The 17,988-nt window shown below is 45.7% G+C and overlaps 1 protein-coding gene across 4 annotated transcripts in view; it reads right to left on the reverse strand.

Moving 5' to 3' along the window:
• Nucleotides 1-17,988, reverse strand: part of FANCI (FA complementation group I) — a 126,420-nt gene that overhangs the window by 20,918 nt on the left and 87,514 nt on the right. For all 4 annotated transcript variants that reach the window (XM_077263478.1, XM_077263480.1, XM_077263479.1 and 1 more), the window contains exons 27-28: nucleotides 17,606-17,722; nucleotides 17,252-17,303 (exon numbers count right to left, since the gene is read on the reverse strand). In XM_077263478.1, the coding sequence (XP_077119593.1) occupies nucleotides 17,252-17,303; nucleotides 17,606-17,722 (169 nt within the window). The remainder of the gene's footprint in view (nucleotides 1-17,251; nucleotides 17,304-17,605; nucleotides 17,723-17,988) is intronic.

Raw genomic sequence — 17,988 nt, forward strand, 5'->3', positions numbered from 1 at the left:
AAAATTCCAGAATAGCCAGAATTGGAACCTTGCCTGAAAAGGGATGTTGGTAGAAGGCAAGGAACTTTTTCCAAGTCTTAGCATAGATCTTAGTAGTAACTTCTTTCCGGCTGTTTAACAGAGTAGAAATGAGAGCCTCTGAAAACCCTCTTCTCCTTAATAACTCCCTCTCAAATTCCACGCCGTCAGATGTAGGGATTCCACATTGGGGTAATGAAATGGACCCTGAGAAAGAAGCTCCGGAGTGACTGGCAATACCCAGGGATCGGTCACAGACATTGTTCTGAGTAACGAGAACCATGCCCTCCTGGGCCAAAAGGGGGCAATCAAGATCACTCTCGCCCTCTCCTCCCTGATCTTTCTGAGGACTATAGGGATCAGACACATTGGGGGAAATGCATACCCTAGAGGGAAATCCCAGTGCATCTGAAGGGAGTCTATCACACAGGGTTTGTCTGCCAGCTGAAGCGAAGCAAATTTCCTGGTTTGTCTGTTCTCTCTCGTTGCAAATAGGTCTATGACGGGCAACCCCCAAAGATCTACTATTTGTTTGAACACCCGCCGATTTAGAACCCATTCTCCTTGACTTAGAGAATGACGGCTGAGGTAATCTGCTTCTGTGTTGAGCTCTCCCCGAATGTGAACAGCCGATAGAGAGCGAAAATGAGCTTCGGCTATGTTGAGAATGTCTGAGGCGGTGTTCATTAGGGATTTTGATCTTGTACCCCCTTGACGGTTGAGATACGCCACTACTGTTGTGTTGTCTGACTGGACTCTTACATGTGAATCCAGCAGAGATGGTAGCAACCTGAGTAGGGCCTTTTTGACTGCCGTAAGCGCTTTCCAATTCGAGGACTCTTGAGCCTCTAAGAGAGACCATTGCCCCTGAGCCCAAATATCTCCTATGTGAGCTCCCCATCCTATCGGGGTGGCATCGGTTGTGACCGTGTTGTCTGGTATTATATTCCAGCTTACTCCTTTCCCTAAATGTTCCATGTCTAGCCACCATCTCAGACTGTCTAGAGAGGCAGTGGATAGCCTGAGTCTTTTGCCTAATTGTCCTTGAAGATTCTTCTCTGCAACCAAGACCTGGGCCTGCAACACTCGAGTGTGGAACTGAGCCCACTGGACGGCCGGTATGCACGATGTCAAGGATCCCAGAAGGGACATAGCGTCTCTCAAAGTCAGATCTGGCCTTTTTGTTACAGTACTGACTTTGTGCACTATCTTCTGCTTTTTCTCCTCCGGAAGGAAACATAGTTGCTCTTCCGAATTTAGCAGAATACCTAGGAAAGTCTGAGTCGATGATGGAACCAACTTTGATTTTTCCAAGTTGACTAGCCAACCTAAGTCCTGTAAGGAAGATATTACATGATTTAGGCGATTTTTACACTGAGAAAACGAATTCCCCACTACTAGGAAGTCATCCAAGTAGGGTACAACTAACGTATCGTGTTCTCTGACATAGACCATTACTTCCGAAATGACCTTAGTGAACACTCTCGGTGCCATAGATAGACCAAATGGCATTGCAGTAAACTGAAAATGTCTGACCTGGTCGTTTAAACGCACCGCCATTCTGAGGAATTGTTGATGCTCCTGATGAATGGGCAGATGATAATACGCATCCTTTAAATCCAGGACTGTCATATAACATCTGGGAAAGAGAAGTTTAGTCGCTGTTTTAATAGATTCCATTTTAAAAGCACGATATTGTAGATGCTTGTTCAATTTCCGTAAATTTATGATGGTTCGAAAGGAACCATCCGGTTTGGGAATTAAAAATAAAGGGGAATAGAACCCCTTCCCCTGTTGTTGTTTTGGAACTTCTAGTATAACTTTCTTCTGTCTTAACATCTGAATTTCCTTTTCAAGGGCCTTTTGTTGGTCTAAGGAATCAGGGTTAGTTAAGATATAGAAATTTGAAGGTTTTTCCCGAAACTCTAATTTTAACCCCGATTTAATTATGCCCAAAACCCAGTTACTCGATGATATTTTGGCCCACTGAGCATAGTAGTGTTTTAGCCTGCCCCCTACTGGGAGATCACTATTAACGGTAATTTCTTCTTCTTCTTGATGAAGACGATGGGGCATTAGAGTCCGAACCTTTTTTCTTCGGGTCTGTTGATTCCCAGTCCCGGTTCTGATAAGGTCTTCGGTATTGGAAGCGCCTCCTGAAGGTATTCCTAAAGGTAGGATTAAACACTTTAGGAAAGCCCTTTTTCCTATCTTCAGCCTTAGCTAGAATGTCATCCAATACCGGGCCAAACAGGTACTCACCCCTACATGGAATCGTACACAGTTTTGCTCTCGCCTGGGCATCTCCCTTCCAGGTCTTAAGCCATAGGGCTCGTCGAGCGGCGTTTGAAAGACCTGCTGATCTGGCTTCTAACTTCAGCGAATCCACAGATGCGTCCGCTAAATACGCCACTCCTTCCCGTATTTGCGATAGGGAGTTTAGTATTTTGTCTCTGGGCACTTTGGATTTCAGCTGTTCCTCCAGCTGGGTTATCCAAACCATGACAGATCTAGCCGTACAAGTACTGGAGATTGCCGGTTTGAAAGCACCAGCAGACGACTCCCACACCTTCTTCAAAAACATGTCCGCTTTCCTATCCGACGGATCTTTCAGAAGGCCGACATCCTCAAGAGGTAAGGCTCCGGCTTTAGATGAAGAGGCCACTGCTGCATCCACTTTTGGGACCTTCATCCATACCGTCAGATCATCATCGTCAAAGGGATACCTTCTTTTTGCTGACGACGGTAGGAAACCTTTATCCTGTTTATCCCATTCCCGTTTTATAAGGGTCTTCACTGTATCCACGACCGGGAATGACTTACGACTCCTCTGGCACAAGCCCGCAAACATTAAGTCTTGTGCAGATTTCGGTTCCCTGCTCTCAGTAACCCCCATGGTTGCTCGGACTCCTCTAACCAATATATCCATGTTATCAACTGAAAAACATGGTCTTCCTTCTTCCTCTGAGGAGGATGGTGACAAGGAGCGGGAACATTCACCTTCTTGCAGGGACGGACTAGATCCTGGAGATATGTCCCTGCTTAACCTCCCATGGCGGCTGGTTCTAAGGGAATAGTTTATTTCTTCCCTGATGACCTCTCTAAGGTCTGACGAACGAAGGGGAGCCTCCTCTTCTAAGGTCTGACAGATGCACACCTGACAAAGCCTTTTAGTATAACTGTCAGGCATTGGGGACATGCATAACGCACATTGCTTGTGCTTAGATTTAGATGATTTTTTCCCCTAAAACAAAGCACAAAATAACAGACCATATCAGCACCAGGAGCATTGAAAACACTCACCATGAGGCTGAATCTGTGAATACCGGTTTTGGAGGAGAACGATCCACTTGTGACGCTGGGGCGCTCACACGCTGCTGCCCCCGTACCACGCTGCTGCTGCTTCTAGAACGGCTACCGCTCTTGCTGCGCTGCTCCGGTCCCTCTCCTTGAGGGTGCTCGGTGTCTCCTACTGAAGACATTGCTGCACGTTTTCCTGTACAGCCGCCGCTCTTTTGAAACGCTGCAGCGCTCCTCCTCCAGCTTACCCCGGAAGTGTGAGAACTACTTCCGGGTTCACCTGCGCCGGTGTGAGCACTGAACACCGCGCCTGCACTGTGGACCAGGACGGCACTGCCCGTCCCTGGAACGTGCTCCGTGTGGTCAGACGAGGGGGGGTCTGCAAGCAGGACACCCCCGACGCTGCTTCCGGGCCCCCGATTCTGTCGTTCGCTACGGACACCGCACAGAGGCATGGCGGACCCGGGTAGGATTTATTTCTGCAGGCTCCCGCCGTCCGGACAGGAACCCAAACTGGAGTGGTGAGGGGGACCGCCCCTTTAAATCCTGTAGGTTCCTGTCCGGAAGGTGGGCGGATCCCCTCTCTCGTAGGGGTGCTGTCGTGGCGATAGGAAAAAACCATTTTATTCTATTTATCATTAATAAATTTCTACTTTGGAACATAAACATTCTGTGGCCTGGTTAATATACCAGTTAGGCTTTTGGTGTAATAGTATAGTGAATGTGTTCTTGAATTAAACTTTTTTGGACTAATATGTATAAATGTACTAGATGGAGGCCCGATGCTGGTGACAGGCTTTGCAGCGTTGAAAATTTCTCTCCTCATCTATCCACTCTCTCTTTCCCCATGTGCTGACTTCTCCTGTCTGTGCTCTCTTCTTTGACCTGTCTACCCCATGTGCTATCCCCCTTGTCTGCTGTGTCTGTCCATCCTGTGCTGTGTTCTCCCCTCATGTGCTGTCCCAGTTGAGCTGTCTCCCCCCTGTGCTCTGTCTCTCTCACCCCTCTGCGCTCTCTCTCTCCCCATCTGCTGTCTTCTCCTCTCATGTCATCTCTTCTTTGACCTGTGTACCCCACGTGCTCTCCCCCTTGTCTGCTATTTCTCTCCACCACTGTGCTGTCTTCTTCCCTCATGTGTACTCTCGTTTGAGCTGTGTCCCCCCTGCGCTCCTCCTGTACAAAGATGGCGGCAGTCAGTGAATCATTCGGCTGATCCTGGCGGCGGCGTGTTCGCGACAGTGTTCCGCTGGTGGTACCACGCAAGAGGCTGCGTATGACATATACAGTGTGTGTGTGTGTGTGTGTGTGTGTGTGTGTGTGTGTGTGTGTGTGTGTGTGTGTGTGTGTGTGACTGTGTTCCACTGGTGGTACCGCGCTAGAGGCTGGTACCACCAGCAGTTTCCATATTGAGACACCCATCACTTGGATGTCCCAATATGGAGGTCGGTGAACTCTTGCTGCTTGGAATTCTGGGATCCAGACACATCTGGACGGAACAGGATGTGAAGATATTACAAGGTTAAGTGTATATTAAGATAATGAAAGGTCAGGGGCGTGGCCAACAGCTGAAGGAGCAAGACGTGCTCCCCTTGAGCTCCTCTGCTGGTCTTTATAATCTGACCAAATCCAAGATTTGGAAGATCCATTCACTGAACTGGAGGACACTATTTGATAGCTCATCATCTTAGGAGTGTTCTCTGCTCGTTTGGAGTGCGGACCCTTGTGCTGGGACACAGTTAATTCTGGTGACATACGGGCGGTCTTGGGGCCTGCCAGGAGATCGCTTCTCCCGCCGACTGGCTGCCGGATCAGGTGCGGGGTCTGTGTCGAGGCAGCCTGCAGAGGTGAATACCCTCCCATATCACGGGGACCCCGTGTTTTGCCCGGAGTGTGCTGCGGTACCTGAGAGGCTGCCTTCTCCCGTGTCCCGGCTGGTGTGAGTGGTGAGCGAAGTGAGGAGGCGCCATCTTAGGACATGCCGTGCTGTGAGGGGAGCCACTGAGAGGAAGCGCTGCCTCGGACAGTCGTCCCCGCTCCCTCCATCTAAGGTAGAGCGGCGCCGGCACCTTGAGACCATAGAGCGCGCCCTGGTGTCCAATCCCCGCGGGCGCTCCAACTGCTGATCATCGCGGTCTCCTTCATCACCCACTTCGGTCTTCCTACGTGGGTGGCTCCGGGGATCTGGCCGGCCCTTGGACATCTGAGGTGCAGGTTGGTAACTTACCTGCCGCGGTATACCTGCGCCAGTGCCTGCTGTTGGACTCTCGGTCCGGATCTCTGAAAAGTGGAGGTGAGAGGGAGAGGGCCCGACGTAACCGAAGGCCGGGGTACTTGTTGGTAGAAGCACGCACGGGACTGTTTTTTTTTTTTTTTTTTTTTTTCGCGCTGGCGCCATTTTGGAGCCGACTCTGCCGCCAAAAGTAAAAAGCTCCATCATTGCCATACTCTCGCTGCAATATACCCAGTGCTATCTGGGAATAATAGTTACATAGTGCTCCCATATGGACAGCAAAATAACAAGTCTGCAACACCCATTACGCTCTTTAATCCAGAACTGAAGGAAGTGTTGGTCTGTGAATATTTGTGTTGGGACAGATAGAGTCCCTTTACATAGTAGCACCGAAGGCCCCATTTGGGTGTTATCTCACGCATTCAACTCTGCTTCATCTTTTTATTATCAATAGTTAAAGAGTTAATGATAAAGTCACAGTTCTTGTCGGCCACCTTCTGGTGAACTATAGAAACTGCCACTAATCTTTTTTCTTTTTACAACCTACAACCTTATGCACTCTCCTTTCTGATCCTGGAGTGACACCTAGTGGCCACTCTGCAAAAATGCTTTTATTCCATTAAAATATGTAAATAGGACTTCCGGGAGGCGGGACACATAGATGGCCGCATCTTAAGCAGCTCCCTGCTAGTGGGACCTAAAGTGCACCTTGCTGTGCCCACAGACGCCGCATTTGTGTCAGACAAGTGACCGGAGACTCACTGCAGGGGCCAGGCATCACCACCTGCCTTTTTCTCCCGGAATCCAAGGCTGCACGAGCCTGAAATTAACCTCCCGGCCGACACACGTGCTCTCTCGCCCGCCATCTTGGAGGCCTGGGAGAGGGAGAGTTTTTCACCCCGCTGTCAGGGGACTCCTACTGAAGACAGGAGCCAGGTAGGAGCGGAGCCCCGCGGCGCAGAAGCCTCCAGTGTGTGCTTCTGCCAGCAAAGGAGACCACACACAGGCAGCAGTAACCAGCGGCACCCGAGAGATTGCATTCCTCGGCCCCCCCTCCCCGCCGACATACCTCCGTGCTTCATCACCGCACCGCTCAGCCTAGTAAGGAAGGAGCTGCTCCTGAGAGACTGCAGCTACTCCAGTGTTTGCGAGATACTTGGGGGAAGATCACTATCCTCCTAGGTTTTCTTTTACAAAATCCTCGCCAGGAGTCTGAACTTTACAAGCCGTTCTTACAGGCTGCACTTCCAAAATCGACCACCAGAGGGAGCCAACACTCTACCATTTAAAATAACTGCAAAATAATTCTAAAACAAACAAAAAAAAAAAAAAAAAAAAAATGTAACCTTCATTACTACATGACTCCCTAGTTAATATTTCTGCTGCATCCATTTTTACAGACATTCTGATGAAAAAATATCTCATCACACCTGAAACAAATATGGCCAACAAACAGCCTCCCAAAAAGACAACGGGAGCAAATAAAGATAAAAATATAAATAAGACCCCTTCGGCACCAACAATACAAGCCGGGAAAGGCTCACCGTCTCCGAATAAGTCTGATGACTCAGCTACCCAGTGGGACTTTGATGATACCCAGGTGGAGGCACTAGCAATAAAGGTCTCTAAGATCCTCATGCCAATGTTTGACTCAAAATTTAACCAACTGCAAACCTCTATTAATTCAGTGCTCACGCAAGTTACCACCCTAACACAAAAAATAGGGGAACTGGAGAATCGTGTGGTGGACTGCGAGACCTCCTCCTCAGATATCCGCTCAATCCTTACACGCCAACAAACCACCATTGACTACTTGAAAGACAAGGTCGACGACTTAGAGAACCGGAGCCGAAGGAGCAACCTGCGGTTTGTGGGCATACCTGAATCGATCAGGGGAGAGGATCTCATCACTTTGTTAACAAAGGACTTGCCTAAGGCCCTGGACTTATCCTTCCCACAGAGTCCTCCTTTGATCGAAAGAGCACACCGATTGGGAGACCAGATCCCTGATGAGAAAAGGAGACCAAGACCAGCGATCGCTAAATTTCTATACTACACGGCTAAAGAGGCCATTCTTAGAGCATATAGACAACGGCGTTCACTTGTCATCAGAGACTTTCGGGTCCTAATATTTCAGGACTTCTCACCAACAGTAACTGCCAGGAGAAAGTTGTTTACCCCAATCTGCAGTCAACTGGTAGAGAAGAACATCAGGTTCCAGCTGCTATTTCCGGCCAAACTCAAGGTGACAGAGAATGGCCGAACGACCGTATATACAGACCCGGATGCAGCAAAAGCGCACTTCCTTCCTCAAAATGATGCTGACTAGGAGAGTCAATTAAGATGATACTGATCATCTCATTTGTGATATGGCAGAACGTTACTTTGCCTGTCAATTATCCATGTTAATGTTTATATGTTTACAGGTTTATGTCTCCCATCCTGGGAAAGTTAATCTGTTGCTTTTTCCCCACCAGCTTCAACCTACCCCCTTCCTCCTGAGGGCACACGGCTTCTTACCCTATCCGGCCTACCTTGAGGGACCTGCTCGCTGGGACAGGACCCGAAAGACCCAGAAGCAAATGTTTCCAATATTCGAGATGCCCAGAGCTGGAGTGGGATGAGTACCGCATCCACACAAATTACACCAGTACATGCACAACCACATACATTTATTTCTTGGAACGTGGCAGGATTGAACTCCCCAGTGAAACGCAGGCGTGTTCTAACCCATTTGAATAGATTTAAGCCCGATGTTGTTTTCCTTCAGGAAACCCACTGGAAGCAGGGAGAAGATAATTCTCTACGAGCTCCTTGGATTCAAAAGTGCTACACGGCCACACATACCACTAAATCAAGGGGCGTGGCCATTTTGCTGGGGACTTCATTATCTTACACGCTGCTAGAGGAACACTCTGACGCAGAGGGAAGATTTCTATATCTCCTGCTCCAGATTGGAGACACTGTTTATACACTGCTCAATATCTACGCTCCAAACAGCCCTAACAGCACTTTTTTTTCTAATCTATATCAGTTTTTATTATCTAAACGTATAGACAACCTTATTTTGGGTGGAGATTTTAATGCTGCTCTTTCCCCACATCTGGACAGGTCTTCCAACTCACCCCATGACAATCAGACTGCTCAAATTATTGTAAAAATGATGCAGCACACTGGTTTGTGCGACCCTTGGCGCGTGCTCCACACCACGGAGAAAGACTATACGTTCTATTCACGGGTGCATGATGTGCATTCAAGAATAGATTATTTCCTACTTACTGATACCTTGTTTGAAAAGGTGGAAAACACAACAATAGAAACCATTGAGGTGTCGGATCATGCGCCAATTACATTACGGCTCTTTCTGAACCCACCAAGATATCCCTTGAGGCATTGGAGATTTCCATCATATTTGTTTAATTCAGAGGATTTTAGGGGATTCCTTCAGACACATTGGAACAACTTCCTAGACGATAACATGTCATCCTCCTCAGACGCGTCCTTACTGTGGCGCACCTCTAAGGCAGTGATGAGAGGCCATATTACTTCCTACCTGATACATCAAAAGAGGGAAAAAAGGGCAAAATACCAACTTTTACACACGGACCTATTGACTGCCCACCAGGCCTATCTGATTGATCCCACAGACACACTTAAAAAGCAAAATTACCTAGAAGCCAAACGACTCATTGATACTTTCACTATTGCCCAGGCTACAAGAAGTATAGATTTCACAAAGAACCATTATTATAGGTGGGGCGGAAAGACTGGCAGCTTACTGGCACGTTTAACTAAGCCGTTCCACTCTAGACGCACAATTATACAGGTGAGACACCCAGAGAACCATCAAGTGGTCACATCAGAAAGGGATAAACAACAGGCCTTCCTAAAGTACTATACTGAACTATACAGAGAACGGCCATATAGCTCACAGGACACGTGGGATCTTATATCCTCGATTGCACTACCAAAAATAACGGGAGACCAAAGGGAACAGTTGTCAGCTCCAATAACTATTGAGGAGGTGCGGTCGACGATCAAGTCCCTACACAATAACAAGTCACCAGGACCTGATGGTCTAACTGCTGAGTATTACAAGATGCTGCAGCCAGATATCACCCCCATGATGGTGGATTTGCTTAATACCATATACACACAGGGGGAACAAGTGGAAGGCTTCCATGAAGCCCATACAATTCTTCTACCCAAACCAAATAAAGACCCTCTTGAGGTAGGCTCATATCGCCCGATATCCCTACTAAATGTAGACTACAAAATACTCACTAAAATCCTGGCGGATCGCTTGCAAGAGTTTTTACCAGGTTTACTCATACCCTCACAACTGGGTTTTACAAGAGGCCGCCACTCTGCCCTGGGAGTTAGGACGGCTGTGGCTGCAACAGTTCTTGCTAAACAACAAAACTGTCCTCCCACACTGCTACTCAGCCTTGATGCTGAGAAGGCATTTGACTCAATATCATGGAGCTTTCTGAACACGGTTTTAAGACACAGAGGCTTTGGCGATATTTTTCTTAGATTTCTACACATCATACAACATAACGCAACCACTAAACTATCCATAAATAATTTACTATCTCCTCCAATCATTTTGGAAAGGGGAGCAAGACAGGGATGCCCAATCTCACCGATACTTTTTAATCTGGCACTGGACCCACTATTAAGGTATTTGCAGAAGTGGCCAGGTCTTCAGGGATTACAATTTGGGAATACTGAAATTAAAACGATGGCTTTCGCAGATGACCTTTTAATCTTTATGTCAAGACCTCGGGTCAATTTGGGCCCTTTGCTTTCAATAGTAGAGCAAAAGGGAGCAATAATAGGTTTCTCAATAAATGTGACAAAATCTGAAGCTCTGATGCTTACGGGACCTGCAAAACCTACGTGGGCTCAAAGTTACCCTATCCAGTGGAAAACCCAATCTATTACATACTTGGGTGTTCAAATTACTAGATCTCCAGCAGAACTGCAGCGGACTAACCTGCAGGCATTTATCAAATCATTACAGGACGACTTAAATGCGTGGAGCAAATTCACCCTCTCTTTTATAGGTCGGGCAAACCTAATAAAAATGATCTCCTTCCCGCGGCTGCTATACCTGTTTAATGTCTTACCGTTCTATCTAAGACCCGTAGATGAACGCAACATCAATCGACTATTCCGCAATTTCATATGGCAGGGAAGGAGACCTAGAATTGGACTGTACATCCTCCAACAGCCTAAGACTAATGGGGGAATCAATTTCCCAGATGTTAAATTATATAATCTGGCAGCCAATATGCGGATCCTTAAGGACTGGCTGAACGGTACATCCACATATTCATCCAATAACGTAGAATCATCTCTGATAGATAATAGGTCCCTGGTAAGCTTATTACATTCCCCATATCCCTCATTAACATCAGACCATAAAAATAACCCCTTATTTATGTCAATGTGGAGGACGTGGGTGGTGGTACGTAGGAGGCTACACTTGTCCAGTGGTGTTTCACTTGCACAGTCATTTTCCAATAATCCTAGTTTCCATGATGGAAAGGCACACCCCATCTTCTCTAGATGGCAGAGAGAGGGTTTACGGTCCATTGGAGACATAGTTGACATACAGACAAGGACCGTCATTTCATTCGCTCAGGCATGCACTTTGTTTGACTATATACGCGCACACCCTTTCCACTACATGCAGCTGCAAAGCTACGCACATAGTGTCATACACGCTTTCAATGACAATGACTGGCAGGACGAATTACTGAGCAAGTTGAATACAGGCACTCAGACTAAGGGTCTGGTCTCGGAGTACTATACATTCCTCCGTCCTTTGTTACAGTATGATACCGTAGGGGTGGGAATTACAAAATGGCAGGTGGATGATGTCTCCTTTACACCATCTCTCATCTTGCGGGCATTACAGAAAGCACTCAAATATATACCTTCTGTCTCTTATTGGGAAATGGCGTTACAGATCCTGCACAAGACCTATGTTTCACCAAAACGTAGTTATCTGATGGGGAATCTGGCGAGCCCGGCCTGTTCTAGATGTGGGGAACCTGAAGCGGACCATTATCACTGCTTTTGGGCTTGCCCACAAATTCAATTGTTCTGGCAACGTATATATACCTTCGTGTCGACGCACACCTCATATAACATCACACTTACTCCAGCCTGGGCTCTCTTTGGTCATATTACGGATAGTGATGTCCATATACCATACCATGGTAAAAAATTCCTTTTTATTATCTCAGCTGCAGCTCGTAAGACAGTTCTGCAAAACTGGTTAGCGCCTAAAGTGCCCACACTGCGACTTTTCCTGGAGAAACTTGCTTTTCTGTTTAGAATGGATTGGATAGACGCTTCCCTCCAAAAGGAGAGGAGGACTCAAACATTCTTTGACACATGGGAACCATTTATAGCGATCCTTCCGACTCACACTAAGCAAGGAATTAGAGATTGTTTTAAGATGACTACTTGGTTCTTGGAACAAACAATAGCAGGTCGTCCGCCTCTGTGAGGATGACTCGCGGATTGGGGCATATAAACCCGAGGATGTGGGAGTGGAAGCCGTGTGCTCTCCCCCCTTCCCCCTTCCTTCATTTCCCCAGAAGTTTCCCCCCCCTCCCTCCCCTCCCTCCATTTTCCTAAGTATTTTCCTCATACTTCTCTGTCTTTCTGCCCATTCTGGCATAACGTCAAAATATGGCAACGATAGTTAATAAAGACCAACAACAGACCTTTTAGATTAGCCATTCTACTTATTTGTTATGTCTATGTAAATTATTTTATTTACTTATTCCGTATTGCTCGAAATGTGACGTAACATTGTCTGATTGATACAAGAATGTGCAGATTTTATATTTGTATTGTCAAAAAAAAAAAAAAAGTTTAATAAAAACATTATTGAAAAAAAAAAAAAAAAAAAAAGATAATGAAAGGTTATGTGACATTTTAACATACTAGGTGTTTCGTCACCTTCTCATTTTTAAGATTTCTACATTCAGCGAATTTAAATAATGTTCACAATTTAGTAAGCAGATTGCACCAGGTTTTAGAGTACACTTTGCCAAAAAGTCACAGATCGGGGGAAGTGCAATAAAATGTAATATAATCATTTAGTCATTTGTAGTCAACCATCTAATTTGAGATAAGTGGGATATAATCTCCTAGCAGCCAATAGTTTAGGTCACGCACGCATGTAACCACACAAATCAAAGCTTGATCATGACTTTTGCATCATTCCTGTAAAATGGAGACATTCTTAACCTGTTCTGATCATGTCCTGCTGACATATGTGTGGCTTGTAAACAGTATCACAGCACTGTGCAATGACAGAAAGAATAGCTATCGAAAAAGAAATTAAATAAGTATATAATATTTGATTTTAAAAAAGTAATAAGGCTCCACTCTATAAAGAAATGAGATCCTTATTGGAGAAATGGAAATCACTCCCTCTCTCACTATTTGGACACATCTCTGCAATAAAAATGACTATTCTCACAAAACTTTCATATCTTTTTGAGACTTTACCCTTATTTGTCCCACTCAGATTTACGTGCTTTTCAAGAATTCATTTTAAATTTCATATGGGCAGGAAAACATCATAGAATTCCAAAGTCGGTAATGTTGGTTGGTAAAAAAGATGGGGATGGGGGGGGGGGGGTCTAGCGACACCTAACTTTGTTCATTATTGAGCATCGCACCTCTGCACGATCACATCGTGGTCTTCTTAACATGCCTATATGAGATGAATGGAGATTGAAACATTACGGTTAGCCCCAGCTCACCCCAACTCCCTGATTTGGAATGGGGCTTACAATCCCCCGTCAGTAGACCTATTAGGTCCAATGATGCACACCAGAAATATATGGAGGATCTGCTCTAAAAAATTCAATCTGGCATCACTGAACTCCGCTCTTACTTCCATTTCCATCCGAATTTCCCTGAAAGTCTAAGCCACTCAGTGACAGAGGCATGGACTCAATCTGGTTTGTTAAATTTCGCCGACAAAATAAACTATAAAGCGCAAATTTAACATTCCTATCATGAGATGAAAACAAAGTATTCCCTCCATTCTGTTTCATTATTCCAATACATTAAAGTTGTACACTTTGACTCATCATTATTCCATGGTCTACAGACCCCCAATTCCTACTCAAGAGAATAATAGTTCAACAACAAGAGGTTTAGTATCTGGTATTTACAATATTCTACAGGCTCCAGACACAGAATCTGTAACTAGACACTCTTATATGCTCAAATGGAGGAATATCTGGGTAAAACACTGAACGTGGTAGAGTGCAGAAATGTTTGGACCAGAACAGCTAAGACTGCATCTTGTATTTCATACAAAGAAAATCAGTGCAAAATTCTCCATCTTTGGTACCATACGCCTGAATTTTTACATAAAATGGACCCATCTATTCCTTCCCTTTGCTGGCAGTGAGCCCTATATAGAGGTTCTAGTTTTCATATTTTCGGGGACTGCCCTTTGATTAAACCGTTTTGGGTGAAAATCCATGTAATGGGGTCTACCTTTCTGGAGTACCTCTTTCAGTACCACCCCGTGTTTCAGGAGGTCCAGTCTGCTTTGGCTGGGGTCTGAATGAAAGGACGCTGGCTGGAATTGCTTGGTTACATGGGCGCATATAAAAGATCACTGCTTCTCCACGTATTTCCAGTGTGAACACACTTTACTCACAGGACACAGAATATATATCACACAGATACAGAGGGCAGGCCAATTGAAAAGCGGCAGGCCAGACATAAATTACAATAGCCGCAGGTGGCCGGAGCCTGCCGATATTTACTGAGGCAATTACAAAGGTGGGGGAGGTCAGAAGGGGATATCTTGTCCCCTCTGCCCAGGGGCGCAGCCTGTGGGCTGATGCATTAGGGACATGCATCTCACATGGAACCTATTATACATACATAGAACTGCACAATATATTCTGGGTGTTGGGGGGTTCCGTAACAGTCCAACTCCTCATTAAGCAAGTTTTTGCAGTAGATGTCCCTCTAGATGCTCAGCTCTTTCTATTAAACCTTTTGCCTGAGTCCATATCTAAGAGATCCATTAGATTCCTTTTACATATACTGACATCAGCTGTTTGATTGCCTACCATTGGAAGCAAACCTCTCCACCTTCCCAACTAGATCTATATTCTGACATCAAGGACATCAGGAATTTAGAGTAGTGGGCATCCCATAATGACAATATTGAGATTCAACCTTATTTGTTCTCCTTGAGATTTCTTTTGGGCCATGTTAAAATATATGACCTCTATGAGAAGGATATTAATAGTTCACAACATTATATCATATCCCCCCCTTTTTTACTTTTGTCTGAGTCTATGTGTTTGTTTGTTTGTTAGTTCGAAAGCTTAATACACTTGAAAAGTATTATTATAGAATAATATTGGTGACAACCTATAAATGATAATGAAAACTGTAAGGCCATGTGCACACTTTGCGATGTGCTCTGCGGGTTTATCCCGCAGCGGCATTGATAAATCTGCAGGGCAAAACCGCTGCGGTTATCCCTGCAGATTTATCGCGGTTTGTTCCGCGGTTTCCACTGCGGGATTACTCCTGTACTATTGATGCTGCATATGCAGCAATATGCAGCATCAATAGTAATGATAAAAATAATAAAAATTGGTTAATACTCACCCTCTGATGTCCGGATCTCCTCGGAGCTGCACTCGGCGGTCCGATTCCAAAGCTGCTGTGCCGAGAAGGACCTTCGTGACGTCACGGTCATGTGACCGCGGCGTCATCACGGTCATGTGACCGCGGCGTCATCACGGTCATGTGACCGCGGCGTCACCGCAGGTCCTGCTCGCACAGCAAACCGAAGACCGGACGGCCGCGGGCAGCGCTGAGAGGTGAATATAGCATCATTTTTTATTTTAATTCTTTTTTTTTTTTACACTATTCATGCTTCCCAGGGCCTGGAGGAGAGTCTCCTCTCCTCCACCCCGGGTAGCAACCGCGCTTTATCCGCTTACTTCCCGCAAAGTGGGCACAGCCCCATGCGGGAAGTAAGCGGTTCAATGCATTTCTATGGGTGCAGAATCGCAGCGATTCTGCACAAAGAAGTGACATGCTGCGGGTTTTAAACCGCTGCGTTTCTGCGCGGTTTTTCCCGCAGCATGTGCACAGCAGTTTGCGGTTTCCATAGGGTTTACATGTTAATGGAAACGCTATGGAAACTGCTGCGGACCCGCGGCATCAAAATCGCCGCGGATCCGCGGTAAAAACCGCGAAGTGTGAACATGGCCTAAAATGGCTAAAAAAATGTACCTGTAAAAATTGAAACATTTATTTCAATAAAAATTACAATTTAAAAAATAAAAGTACCGTATATACTCGAGTATAAGCCGAGATTTTCAGCCCACTTTTTTGGGCTGAAAGTGACCCTCTCGGCTTATACTCGAGTCAGTGTTGGTGTGGGGTCGGTGGGTGAGGGGGAGCGGCGGCTGTCACATACTCACCTGTTCCTGGCGCGGTCCCTGCATGTCCGATGGTCTCCGGGCAGGTCTTCCTGTGTTCAGCGGTCACGTGGTACCGCTCATTAAAGTAATGAATATGCACGCATATTCATTACTGTAATGAGCGGTACGTGACCGCTGAACACAGGAAGATGCCGCCGGCTCCCGGAGACCATCTAACAGTGAGACGCTGCCAGGGACCGCGCCGGGAGCAGGTGAGTATATCGGGGGAGGTGAGCATTGCGCGATAGCCACCTTCCTCGTTCCATCGCTGCGCGCTGCTCTGTCTTCCGTCCTCTGGCTGTGACTGTTCAGATCAGAGGGCGCTGTGACTGTTCAGGTCAGAGGGCGCGATGACGTGATTAGTGTGCGCGCACGATGGAACGTGGAAGGTGACTATCGCAAGTGCCGGGGGCCTGAGCGAAGAGAGGTGAGTATGTGTTTTTTTTTTATCGCAGCAACAGCAAATGGGGCAAATGTATGGAGCATCTTATGGGGCATATATGAGGAGCATCTTATGGGGCATATATGAGGAGCATGTTATGGGGCATATATGAGGAGCATGTTATGGGGCATATATGAGGAGCATGTTATGGGGCATATATGAGGAGCATGTTATGGGGCATAATATGTGGAGCATCTCATAGGGCCCCTAATGTGTGGAGCATCTCATGGGGCCACAATGTATGGAGCATCGTATGGGGCCATAATGTGTGGAGCATCTCATGGGGCCATAATGTATGGAGCATCTTATGGGGCCATCAACCTTTATGCAGCATTGTATGGGGCAAATGTTTCTATGGAGCATCTTATGGGGCCATTATTAACCTTTGTGCAGCATTATATGGGGTATATTTTAATATGGAGCATCTTATGGGGCCCATCATGAACTGTATGGAGCATTATATGGGGCTCCTGATTCAATATGGATATTTAAAAACACTTAACGTACTGATGTCTCAATTAATTTTACTTTTATTGGTATCTATTTTTATTTTTGACATTAACCGGTAGCTGCTGCATTTCCCACCCTAGGCTTATACTCGAATCAATAAGTTTTCCCAGTTTTTTGTGGCAAAATTAGGGGGGTCGGCTTATACTCGGGTCAGCTTATACTCGAGTATATACAGTAATAACGCTCATATATACATTTCAACCAATCAAAAATAAACTTTGCACTTTTATCAAAGGAAGTCTTTCTTACCAAGATCGGTATCTTTACAAATCTTCACAATCCATGACAGCATCTGTACAAACTATGACATAGAGAGAATTTCTATACTTATTAGCGCATAAAAAGACAAATATTCAAAATTATTGTCTGCTAAATTCTAGCCACAATCTGTGAGTTCAGACCTTTTGCATCATGTACATCTAAATTCTTGCAGATTACTGGAACCCTGTATGTCCTGGATTACATAAAAAATTTTCCTGACATACATGGAAGGGGTTTTACCAACTCTGTTCACAGCTATTATACTGCCATTTCCAGGATCTAAACAGAAAATCTACAACAAATTCGCCAGGTGGAGTACCTATTCATTGTGTACAAACTGACCTGCTGAGATGATGTGTCCAGAAATCTGTATAATGTGGACAGGACACTGACTAACAGCACAGCTTCTTTACTGTTAAACTCATCTTCTCCAGAGGACAGTTGATTAGTAAGAGATCTCTGTGGAGTACAATTACAGATATGGTGTGTGCAAATAGAAAACGGCAGACCAATGACAGAGAAAAGGAGTTCAGGAAACAGTAAGTCAACTACAGAGAAAAGGAATTCAGGAAATGGCAGGTCAACTACAGAGAAAAGGAGTTCAGAAAACAGCAAGCCAACTACAGAGAAAAGGAGTTCAGAAAACAGCAAGCCAACTACAGAGAAAAGGAGTTCAGAAAACAGCAAGGCAACTACAGAGAAAAGGAGTTCAGAAAACAGCAAGC

The sequence above is a fragment of the Ranitomeya variabilis genome, chromosome 5 (genome assembly GCF_051348905.1).
Source record: "Ranitomeya variabilis isolate aRanVar5 chromosome 5, aRanVar5.hap1, whole genome shotgun sequence".
Lineage (NCBI taxonomy): Eukaryota > Metazoa > Chordata > Amphibia > Anura > Dendrobatidae > Ranitomeya > Ranitomeya variabilis.